At 40.6% G+C, this 12340-nt stretch overlaps 1 protein-coding gene across 2 annotated transcripts in view; it reads right to left on the bottom strand.

Moving 5' to 3' along the window:
* ARHGEF10 (Rho guanine nucleotide exchange factor 10) overlaps positions 1-12340 on the bottom strand; it is a 1326864-nt gene that overhangs the window by 947050 nt on the left and 367474 nt on the right. For both annotated transcript variants that reach the window (XM_069606090.1, XM_069606091.1), the window contains exons 7-8: positions 7323-7379; positions 880-1046 (exon numbers count right to left, since the gene is read on the bottom strand). In XM_069606090.1, the coding sequence (XP_069462191.1) occupies positions 880-1046; positions 7323-7379 (224 nt within the window). The remainder of the gene's footprint in view (positions 1-879; positions 1047-7322; positions 7380-12340) is intronic.

Below are 12340 nucleotides of genomic sequence, written 5' to 3'. Positions count from 1 at the left end.
CCATTTTGAATCATGCACTTGCAGGCAGGATCCAGAAGAGAAACTTGGCTCACCAATGCAGTATTAACTTGCACATTTGTTTTCTGCTGCTGTAATACAATTATGCATAACTCAAAATGCCAAAGTATATTTGTGCATTAGTAACAGGAGCAGCTTCAAAAAAATGATAAGCAAGTGTGAGTCTTAATTACATTAAGGGTGACTAACTGTGCTGGTTACCGCTGGATGACTGGTGAGTGACCTTATAAGGTGAGGAATGCCGTCTCCACACATAGAAGACCATTGTGCTAATTGTAATGGTGAAATTCTTTGTATTGAAGCCATGGAATCGTCCACTTATGATACTGAATGCAACGTACTGAAAACATATAAAAGACTTAGTAAAGGAGGTAGGGTACCCCAGTTTTGGGACAGCTTTGGGATTGTATGCTGCCCATTCCTGTGTTTCCCTGCAGTGCTGCTATTAGAGCTTTAGCAAACCAACCTCATTCAAGATTCTGGTCCCGCATTTTATTTCCAGGTCAACGACTATGTACATGGGTGATACCAGCTAGCTTGATACGCTCTGCTTCAAGCAAAAACTTTTGGGGAAATTGAGAAAATTATTAAAACACCAAAAGGTGCATTCATGCAGAAATCAGTAAGCAATGTGCAATCTTTGTATATGTAAAAGGTTTTGAAGTAAGATTTTTGTAAAGCAAAATTTTAAATATATAAAAATTGTCCACAGCTCTACCGTAAATTAATGTTCACACCCATCTTCTTTGTGGTAGTCCACATTATTCAATTGATACATGAAAATATTGTAAAAAGATCAGTGTTTAGAACTAAATAAATAAATAGCAATTACATTGAAATGAGTGTACTTCGATTACTTACATGTCTTTTGTGGGCAATTCGTAGAAAAGAAATTGGAGTCCCATTTTTACTCTCTGAATCACTTTGTTCTTCATAGCTTTCAAATTCACTGGAACTCCACCCACAATCCAATGAGCTATTGCCTTCTTCGCCATTTTCCACATCATCATAAATCATCTCTTCAGGATCTAAAAAAAGAGGAGGAAACAAAAAGTCACCAAGGATTCAATTGTTTCAAACAAATAACTAAGTGAAAGATTATCTTAAATGTGTAAGACAGTACACTTAATGCATTCCTTCATTTATTTGCATGTGTTTCCTTCAACAGCAAACCTTTATATGATATATAAACCATAACATACAATAACATAGGTTATATGTCTAAAAAAAACAATTGATACCAAACAATTCATCAGTCATAACTTCAATTCTTTAATCCTTAATTAGAAATATGATCATCCTTCCTTTCAAAATAGTTCCTTAAAGGTGTTCCATCATTCTAAAATTGCTAACATGTGTGAAATATGACTTCCAAGCATGATCCTTTGCCATTAGAGTTATGTTTTTAAAACATTCATGTATTGGACACATTTTCACAAATATTTTCAAACGCAACTCTTCTGTCTTGTCACACTCATCTGCTTAATGCTTGGTGTTTCCATTCTCACAGAATGTTTACAAAGTCTGCATATTTTTTTTATTCTTACAATTCCTTGTCTGCTACCGTGGCCTTCAAGGCAGGTAAAAACGGTTAAGGCGGAAAAACAAATGTGTATCTTTTTATTTATCCTAGAAGGTTCCAAACATAAGGCTGAATTTCCATACATGTTGGGTATACTTTGACAGACTCGGTAGCTAAGATTTTAGTTTCCAAATGCTTAACATTAGTATATCAATTAAAAAGAGATGCTTTGCCCTTTATTTATTTCATAGTAATCTTCAGCCAGTCTACGTTCACATCAATGCCATACAGAAACCTTTTTATTCTGAAAAGCAATAACACTTAACTCACAAATATTGGCAAATGCTAATGCTTCTCTGAATTATGAGAATACATTAGTAGCAGGTGACTCTTATCTTTAAATACATCAAAAATGTTTTGAACTTTACTAAGGTAATACGTGAAGTAAAGCCAAGCTCTGTGCGTACTGGTTGGATGGATCTTCCTTTAGGGTGCCCTGTGGATAGTCATAATAACAAATGTTGCAGACTGTCCAACTGCTCTGTCATCATTTCCAGTCATACAGGACCTAGGCATTCATAAAAGAATATACAAAAAAAAATCATTTTTATTGAACCGCCATAACATCAGCTTTGCAGCTAAAGCTTTGGATTCTATGTCAAGACCAGAGGCAAGCATTATGCTTAGCTTCTGTAATCCCACTCTTCCAGCAGATTTTAATCTATTTATTTTTTCCATAAAACGTTTTCTTTTTCTTCTTTTTTTTTTTAAAACATGAAAAATGAACTTCAAAACCCATGATCCCCAGTGTCCCTGGCAGTCTAATGTCCATGTCCTGTCTCTGGGCTCCATATATCACTTCCTACCCAGGTTCCTTCCTCTTCTTTTTCTGCTCTTCCTCGAGAAAAGTAGCAGATTCTTTAGCTCCCTATTGCGTGTGTGAAATGTATCATGATAATGCTTGTTGACGTTATAGTAGCTAGATATACTTTGTATTTGATTGCTTTTATTACTAACGGGAATTGCAGTAGATTTCCAGTGAGTGATTGCATGTTTATACGTTATCAGGGATAGGAGCATTCCTTGTCTGATTGATCTTTCTTCTGTACACGTGTGGGAGTGAGCATCGAAGCGATCGTAGGTTGCAGAGGAGATAGTCTCGCTCAGCTGATGTGGCGCGGATGGAGATATCGGTTTGTTTGCTTCACCCCGGGCGTAGCGACGTCATACGCGCTTAGACGCATGCACATACGCCGAAAGGCTCTTACACTGATGGAAGGTACCTTCCTCTGCACATCGCCACTACAAATCGATACGATCTGGACTGCAGGTGGTGATTTACGCTTCTCACAGGTGCGCCCAGGCTCAGACAACAAAAGTGCATTCTTACATTAATGCATTGAACAGCAGGCACGTTACATGAGGCAGGAGTTTGTTAGGGTAACTCCAGGACCGGCAGAGCTGCACTTGTGGTCTGCGGACCTCTGGTTCATGGAAGGCCCTTACTGCTTCCCTTGTCCCAAAGAAGTTGAGCTCCACACAAGGAGCAAGCGTTTCTGCAGTTTATTGGCACAAACCACAGGGATCATCTACATGGAGTACTCCAGGCAAAATCGCAGTTCTCCGGTTCGCAGGCCGGTTTTGTAAGTAAATGACGTTACTATTGGCATCACTCAGTGACTTCCGGCCCCAAACCTAATGCCACACAGGATTGGCTCCCTGAGTTGTAGATCCAGTATGGGGACATATAGTGCACACAATTAGTGGAGGCCGCTAGGTCAAGTGATTTGCTTGGATCAGCCCAAAAAATGGTTACTCTGGAATTGACACATTAGCCCTCCTGGTGATTGACTAGTGATTCCCGCCACCTGCCTCTAGCCCCCTGTATAAACTGAGTTTAATGGCCATGGTAATGTATGATCTGGAATTAAGCTACGGAAATCGCAAAAGATGGCTACACAAATTGGAAGCATCATTATGGAGGCGTGTTTTGAGTCTTTTGCAAGGTACCCCAGGGGAAGCCATAAGACTAGAAGTAAGACTTCCTTCTATACATAACTGTATAGAAGTACTGAACCTGCGGGAAAGGTCCTTTAACTGTACTTGCAGTTATTCCACAAACACATTTAGGAATGTCAACAAAGCATATTTCTTTGATATAGGGTGGTAGCCATATTGGAGTAAGGATTTCCACACATTAAAAATGCAATGTATAACCAAAACCAGGGAACATGATTGGATAAAAGCACATGAGCATTTGTACAGTCTGAAAAGCTACAAATATTTTGTGCAATTGGAACACAAGTTTCTTACGCTGCAACCTTATTTCCCTTCCCCCAATATCGAAGATATTTCATGCCATTACGTCTGGGAAAATTACCTACCCTATTGGTATGTGGAGTTTGGGAGGGCGTTGCTAATGAGCATAGGTTTTGTAGGTTGTGAAACCTTCAGGGGGAAGCGGAAAGCACCCGACATGTTTAAACATCTAGTCATAGTTTGCAAGTACGGTGTACTGAGACCCTGGGAAAATATGTGCACAACATTGAGCACCTTAGGGCTGAACAATGTTTGCTGTGGTGCCTGTCCGGTGCCTTTACATCACTTACCATAACAATGATCACACTTTGGCTGTGATTTGAGATCAAATTAAATGAATGCGGCAAGCTTTGGGCATCTGCACACAGAAAGCCCAGTACGATAACACAAATAGCGTGAATATAATGTATACAGCTTAAATGAAAAGATCTTTTATGGTAACTATGCTGTTTTACTGACTATAGTGCCAATGATGCTACTTTAAGACCTTTTGTATTGATCTTGGTTTAGAACCTTGCACCTTGATCTTAGGACTGCATATTTTGATAACTGTGGACTTACCTAAGCGGAAGTACAATTGACAAGGCTGGGAAATGGAAAGATGTATATTATATATGAAGTATGATGCTCTCTTTTAGGGTTGTTGTCCCGTTTTACTGACTATTGTGCCACTGATGCTACCTCAAGACCTTTCTATTAATTTAATCTTAGCACCTTGCACCTTAAATTTAGCACTTTTTACTTTAATAACTGTGAACCTATCAAAGCAGAGGCACAATTGATACAGCTGGGATGAGTAATGTGTAATAGTGAATATATGTGTTTAACATGTAAATTGATGTACTGAATTTTTATATATTGTATTTATGTATTGTATATGTTAATAGAGGTTGTTTACATTAAGATTGTGTTTACTATGCGTGTGGTATTTTATGTTATACTATTGTGTAAAGTTTAAGTTTAACTGTATCACACTATAAATATACAAATAAAAAAAAATGACAGATTTCATAAAAAATTGTAATTTGGGAAGAATTGCACTTCAAAATGTAAAGACTTGCAAATGGGATCTGGTAAACAAGGTGATGACAAAATCAAGACTGAGGGTTTCTTGTGAGGAGATTAGAATATCTTGGTAGTATTGTGAAAAAACATGCATTAGAAAGCAGAATGTAGGTCCTTGACTTATGTGATGAATCTTGGGAATTCGTCCCTTCTCCCCAGATGGGAGCCCACCCCCACACCCATGAGGCTAGGGGGGGGTAAGTCTGTTCCGCAACACCCTCCCTAGGGGTTGAGGCAAGTGGGACCTCACCAGGAGACACTCCCCGTTTTGGGACAAGGACTCCCATTCCTGTGAGGAGCCCCCAAAGAAACCTTCAAACAGTACCTCTTCAAGCACATCTGGAAATGAAAGGTATGAAGAAACCACCAAAATGTGTTATTGTTATCCAGAAACTCTGACCATCTCTTTGAAAGTGTGTTGCAACTCAAGGGCTAGGGATAGTATAGCATGGCACACCATGCCCTAACTGCTTTTATCGCTATTAGCACCTAGCAGGAACCGAGTGTGTGGCAAGGAGAATTAGAAAAAAGCAACAGCAGCAATATCAGGCCAAGTCAGGGAGATGTTCTGCGGAAACAGCCATAGCTGCTGACAGAGCAAGGCACACAAAGGATGCAGGGGAGCAAGAGAAAAGGGAGGCAGACACTGTGACAACCGCCAGCACCAGCTTGCCCACCTACCCACCACAACAAACATACACTCACTGCCACAATGGTGCAAAGAGGGAGGAAATTAAGTGACGAGAAGGGCAGAGCAATAATCAAGAAAAGATCCACGGGAGAAAGGAGCAAAGTAGGGAATGCAGACATTTGCTACTGGATCTTTCACTGTTTTCCAGCCTGCTACACAGCCGTTCCCCCATTGAGTGTCCTGGAGCAAATCATGGGCACACTGGTTAGTGCTAATCTTTTTTTGCATTTGATGCCCAGTGTATCCCAGGGTTGTCCTTAACAGGAGTTTAAGTGTAACTTAACTGCAGAGTCCAAAAGTATAACACTGGGCCTCATTACAAGTCAGGCGGTAACGCACCGGTGCTATCAGCGGTCTGCCGCTGGATTCGTAACACTGTTTCCGCCGCCTGAGATCCCGCTACCACCGGGACATTCCAAGCCCCTGTGGGCCGGGATATCATGCAGCGGAAAGTGTAAGTCCCCTTTCCCACGGGAACCCATGAGACCCCATGGGAATGGGGACATGAAAGCATGAAAGCACTGGCACCGTTGCTAAGGGTGCCGGTGCTTCCGTGAAAACTCTGCGGGCCGGTGCCGTTATGCCCGCCAAGTCAGATGTGTTGGGCACAACGGCCCCCGCCCGCATAGTTGTAGTGTGGCAGGTCCGGAAAGGGTGCTGGTACGGTGCGACTGGCACCCTTATTTCCGGACCGCCACACTTGTAATGAGGACTGTTTCCTGACAGAGTGAGTGGTACACAGATTTTGCCATATGGTAAGCGATTGGCCTGCCTCAAGCGTGAACTGTGGCAGCCAGAATCACATGCAGCTGCATTGTGGACTAGTTTCTGAAATCAACCTGCACTCCACACCTATGTGCAAGCCCGAAGAAGAAGCCCCCAAAAGTTTAAATGTGGCAGAAGCCACTGCCTTGTGGCCGGCAATGTCTGAAAGGATACAACCCAGAGATTGTGAGCTGGGACCAATCTGAGCTCCTTATTGCTTTTATAACCCGAGGATTTGACCCATGATTTGTCACTTTTGGGCATGATTTCTGAAGAAGAAAGAAAAAGTCACTCAAACAGGAATTGTGCAGAGGATCTGCCAGACTACATACGCCCAAGACCATTCTACAAGGCAAAGCTCTGTACGTGCTTGTAAACACAAGACTTCTCCAGCTGGACCAGAGAGAGGTACTGAGCAGTACTGTCACCCCTTAACCCGGAGGCCACAGTTGTGACACCAGCTAATAGGACCTTTGCTTTTCAAGAGCTTTGCCGACATCCCTGCACAGACCTTTCAAATGCAAACATGAATTCTAGTAACCAGCAGTGCCATGGAACAGGAAGTGGCAGGGATGAAGGGGCAGCATGCGGGAGAGCATGAAGTCAGATAAGGAGCACAGGTGGGACCAGATTAGGTGGAACAGGAGTTGAATGAGGGGCGGTTGGGGGCAGGCAGAGGAAGGGCATCATAAGGGTAAACCAGAGGCGACTACGGGGCAGAAGGAGCATGTGGATATGGGACATAGGGAAGAGTGGCAGAAGGAGGAGGTTACTGATGTTGCTAATGCTGATAACAACCATCCTGTGGTGGGGCGGGAGAAAGGACAAACAAACGTCCTGTGTTTTTGAAACTCATGCAATGTGATTTTATCTTCCTATTTAGTCACAATAACAGAATGGTTTGTTTTAGGCAATACAAAAAAGCATATGTAAGAATCACACCTGTTGTAGAACCTGAATTTTCTCTTGGAACATCATCATAGATAACTTCATCAGGATCTGAAAAATAACACACATATATGTTTGCAAGTTATGAACCAATGTAAAGAAACTAACGTTTGAACAACATCTGTTCCATAAAAGTCGTATTAAGTTACTTTGCTTCATGTTGCTTCACTTGGTGTTAAGGTTACAGTAAAAAGTGCAACATTTTGTATAAAAAAGGAAAGTTGCACAATTACAATTATGGGCATGCCATTTTCTGTTTAAACATTGCTTTGGGCCTTTGAGATGCCTTAGTTTCATTCTGGGTGGTACTTCACTTTATCATTGTATCATTATGTGAGGAGGATAAGTGCTACTAGCACGTAGAGATCATTATTGACCTCATCTCAGCCAATCAGAATGTTTAGATTGCAGTCAATAATGACCGGCATTGACTGCATTCTGAACATCCTGTCTTCAGAAGCAGACAGGGAAACAACAATGTAATTTTAAAGCAAGATTGTTTTCAACAAGACAGTTCCTAACATATTGGAAAATGCTTTCACTTTCTTACAGAGAAACTCTTTACTTTTACGTGACATCTAAGCCATATTCTTGTTCCAGTTCAACCAAGTTTCAATTAAAATGCTTAATTTAGGAAGACTACATGTATTTAAATTCTACAAAATAAAACCATATTAACTCAGGCTATTGACTTTAATCACTCTGAAACTTATGTGAGGGTCAGAATGCGAGACGGACACAAAGTTTAATGTTTCCAACATTAGAGATTTTATTAAAATAAAAGGGTTTGGAAAAAAGCCTTTCTATTCCTATCCAAATGGGTTTCCCTACTTATGAAATCAAAACTAGGGACCAGTCTGTGTCTCGTCGTCCAACTTCAGCAAACTGCCCTTGTCTCCCAAAGATATCTGACCCCCACACTAAAAATGAACAACAAAATGTGCAAGGTAAATGCCTCTACTGTAAACTTATAAAAATAAGTGCAAAAACTAGGTATATAAATCCAATAAAACAATTCTTCTATCCAGGGGATGATTCCCTTACCCTGAACTGTTTCAGGTGAAATATAGAAATTGTTCAATTCAAACAATAGTTCCTTAGGAATGGTAGAAATGTCTCTTTCATGTAAAACTTCCTCAAGATGAAAATATCTCTTCCAAACAAATGATATATTTTTTTTTTTTTTAAACATAGTTTAATATAAACTTTTTGTTCTAACACAGTTCCTTACACATATCCTTATGCAATCCTTATGCCTGACCCTTGGCCCACATATCTTATCAAAATTTTTTTCAAACATTTAGGGCATCAATAAAGTTGATCACCGCACAGGTTAAGATAATAGAACTTCCACTCAAAATTCGAAACCACCACTCATCCATGTTCTCATTTAGTGGTGCGAACTTCATAAGGTGTAGAGATCTTAAAGAATGGAGTTTAGGGCAGGCAGTTATCAAATGTCTTACTGTCTCCATTTCATTTCGGCAGAATCTACACAAATTGTCGCTTGTCTCTGCGTCTTTTCTTATAAATAGTACTTCTCTTGTTCTTAGAGCATTCAGCCGAAGTCTGAGAAATCGATCCCGATGGTACCTTGATGGGAATTGAGTGAGATATCCTGGCAGTTTATTCAGTTTGTTTGCTGTTGGTCCTAGTTTCGGGGCAGTTGTTAAACCTTCTAGTTTATCCATGTTACATGCCCAGGACCATTCTTTTAGTCTCTTTTTTGCTAGTTGTGGCCACTTTATTAGCATTTCATTGCTTATATTGGCAGCCAACATGATGTTATTTGCTTTTTCCAACCATTTCGCAAATACACCCCCTACGTGTTTTGCCTCTGTCACCGCCAGAATTTTGTACGGTGGTTCTTTCTTTGTAATTAGCATCTTACGCATTAATGCCAGTGCTTTCCAGATAATAGTTGTATATAGGTCGTCAAGTGCTAACTCCTGCCTTATAACCTTTATGGAAACACATTTTGGTAGTCTTAAGACACGTTTCCAGAACTGGCCTTCTAATTTTGCCCAAATTGAATGATCCAGGTTCCAGCCAGCCTCTGCTCCATAGGTGATTGACGAAATCACTTTTTGGAGATAGAATAGCCGGATCGGAGCGAGGGAGAACTTGCCGAAGAGATAATGGAACCGGGCTCCTTGTACTGCCAAAGTGGTCATCCGGAACTCAACGTCTTGGACCCAGTTCCGCTCACAAATTGATGGACTGAACATGATTCCTAGATATCTCATTTCAGTAACTTCGTCTAAGGTCATGTTTCCAAGTCTCCACTTAAAGGAACTTGACCTTGTGCCGCTTTTTGGTCCAATCTTCATGATTTTTGTTTTTGATATGTTTATTTTTAAGTGATTTTGATTCATGTAGGCTTGTATCTTTTGCAAAAGACGCTGGAGGCCAATCTGCGTGTTATCAACTAGCACGATATCGTCCGCATATATCATGCAGTTTATGTGAGAACCATTTATCTTTGGGGGGAAACATCGTACATTACACAAAGCAGCCGGAATATCAGTGATGAACAGCTTAAATAGACATGCAGCTATTGGGCACCCTTGCTTCACACCTCTTTGTGTCCTCATTTTGTTATTTTTTTTTTGTAGAAAGTTAGCGAACACTTTGCCGATGGTGTCCAACAGGGCGATAGGGCGGTAATTTGCTGGATTTGCCCGATCACCCTTCTTGAATATCGGTACGATAATGGCAGATGTCCAGGTTATGGGGATTTTCTTCGATGTTGCTATCTTTGTAAATAATTTTGCAATAAAATCCGCCCATTCAGATTTATTTTGTTTAAGCATCACATTCGATATGCCATCGGGGCCTGCCGCACGTGAATTATTCAGGGAATTGATTGCAAGGTGTATGTCATCGACAGATTCAATACAGTCCCAATTTCCTGTCGATGCTTCGTCTTTTTTTACTTCGCATTCAGTCTCACCTGCAAATACTTTTGTAAAATGTTGGTTCCACTCAGCTTTCGATACCACATTGGCCATTTTAGTTGCTTGATTATTTGAGCAGCTATTTAGTATGTGCCATATTTCTCTACATTTGTTGGATTTCATCAGGCCTAGCATTTGTTCACCTCGTTCCTGATCACGCTGATACCTGTATGCTTTAACCCAATTGCGGTAAACCTGCCTCTTTTTTTTTATCATATCGATATTCTTTGTGCCTCCTTGTGATTTCAGCTTACGTATCTCACTTTGAAGCGTCTTTTTTTTTTCATTTACCATCGTACTCCAGCCATGCAGATGCTGCTTATTGGTGTTTTTCTTCCATAATGGGGCGCCATTTTGCTGAGGCAAAAACGACACATAATCCACTTTATTGTAGGTGGAGATCCTGTCATTATCCATGACCTTTGATAGCGTAATTATTTGTTGAGAAGATAGTCGCAGCTTGTTTTTTCCATTATTTACTTCGAGAGCTTGTCCGAAGGTCTGCAATTCTGGATTGTTGCTTATGTACAAGCCCATCACCAATATTTCGTGGTCACTTTTTGTTGTCTTGATCACATTCATTTTTCTGATTTTATTCCAGGAGTGTTTAGACACCCAAATGTAATCTAGTACCTTTGCGTGACCCATATTATGCCAAGTAGTATTTGGAGGTATGTCTCCATCAATTTGCCCATTTACCATGACACAATCGTAGGTCTTCATGATGTTGTCCCAATGCTTACGTCTATCATGGTATCAGGATTCCATTTCTCCCTTAGTAAGCAATTTGTTACCTTTTATATCGAACCAAGTTAGGTTCATGTCGCCAACAATAATGATCATGATGTTGCTTCTGACCTGCAAATTTTTATCTAGGATTGTGGTTACCGCAGTTATGAAATTCTTCAGAGTTATCATCACTGGGTTCCAATATACATTTAATAATAAGATATATTGGTGTAGTCCAGGGCTGCTTGGTTTACACTGGAGTAGGGTACTTTGTATGAAGATGTTAGGATTTACAATTTTAATTACTGTCCATCCAAGCCCGATTTTAATCATGGTTAAAAGGCCCGAGAAGGGACGTCCATGCTCATTTTTGCCTGCAGGGTTTAACAAGGTGACATAACCATCTTTAACAGGCACGGACCTTAGCCACGTCTCTTGTAGGCAGATTATGAAGTTGTTCTCTAGATCAATTGGAAATTCCTCAAATAGATGGGAGCATCCCCTCGTGTTCCACAAAACCAGGGAAACCACATCTTTGGCCTTCACGTCCCCCAGCTAATGTATCTGGGCACCGTACATGTTTCTCTTTGTCATTGATTTTGCATATGTTCCTGTTCGTAATTGGTTTCTTATGTTATTTTTTCTCTGTTCATTAGGTGCTAATCTGTTTTCCGATTCACACAAAGGTTTGCAAGCTGTGTGCGAGACAGATTTATGCTCACTAATGTCAAATCCGAGTTGCAATAATTCGACTTTGGCTGCCAATATGACTTTTCTTACTGCATGAGATTTTATATGGAGATATACCTGGTCTGCATAGTCCTCCGACATATATTCGATGATTGCAATATCATTGGAGGTTATCGTTCTTAATGCAGGAACTGAGTGTAGTAAGCACAGTACATTTCTCCTGTTCATGTTCACATCACGATCCTCTTTCAAAATATTCACGATTGCGATTCGGATATCGGACTGTTTGCCTGGATCTTGCATTTCGTGATTATGTTTCAAGGACTCCTTTAGTCGCTGAGCAGTTGTTAACTTTGGATTTAGCCCCATCGTTGTTTTACTGCTATCATGATCAGTCAAGGTAGCCCCACCAGAAGTTGCCACTTTAGTGGATGGCCCAGCATTACACTTCGATGTAGATGGCACTGGTTTTGAAGAGTGACTAATTTTACTCAGTGGTAATTTTTGTTTGAGACAGACCTTTTTACTTATGGCCCACGGATTTATCGGCCGTCTTTCCTCGGGCTCCTTTGACTCAGTTGTGTCAAGCGTACTCATTGAACTATTCGAGGTATCGATTTTACGGGCTCCACACTC

This window comes from Ambystoma mexicanum, chromosome 4p (genome assembly GCF_040938575.1).
Source record: "Ambystoma mexicanum isolate Mex_15411 chromosome 4p, UKY_AmexF1_1, whole genome shotgun sequence".
Lineage (NCBI taxonomy): Eukaryota > Metazoa > Chordata > Amphibia > Caudata > Ambystomatidae > Ambystoma > Ambystoma mexicanum.
Note: the sequence above shows the minus strand (reverse complement) of the source record. Positions and strands in the feature narration are given on the sequence as shown.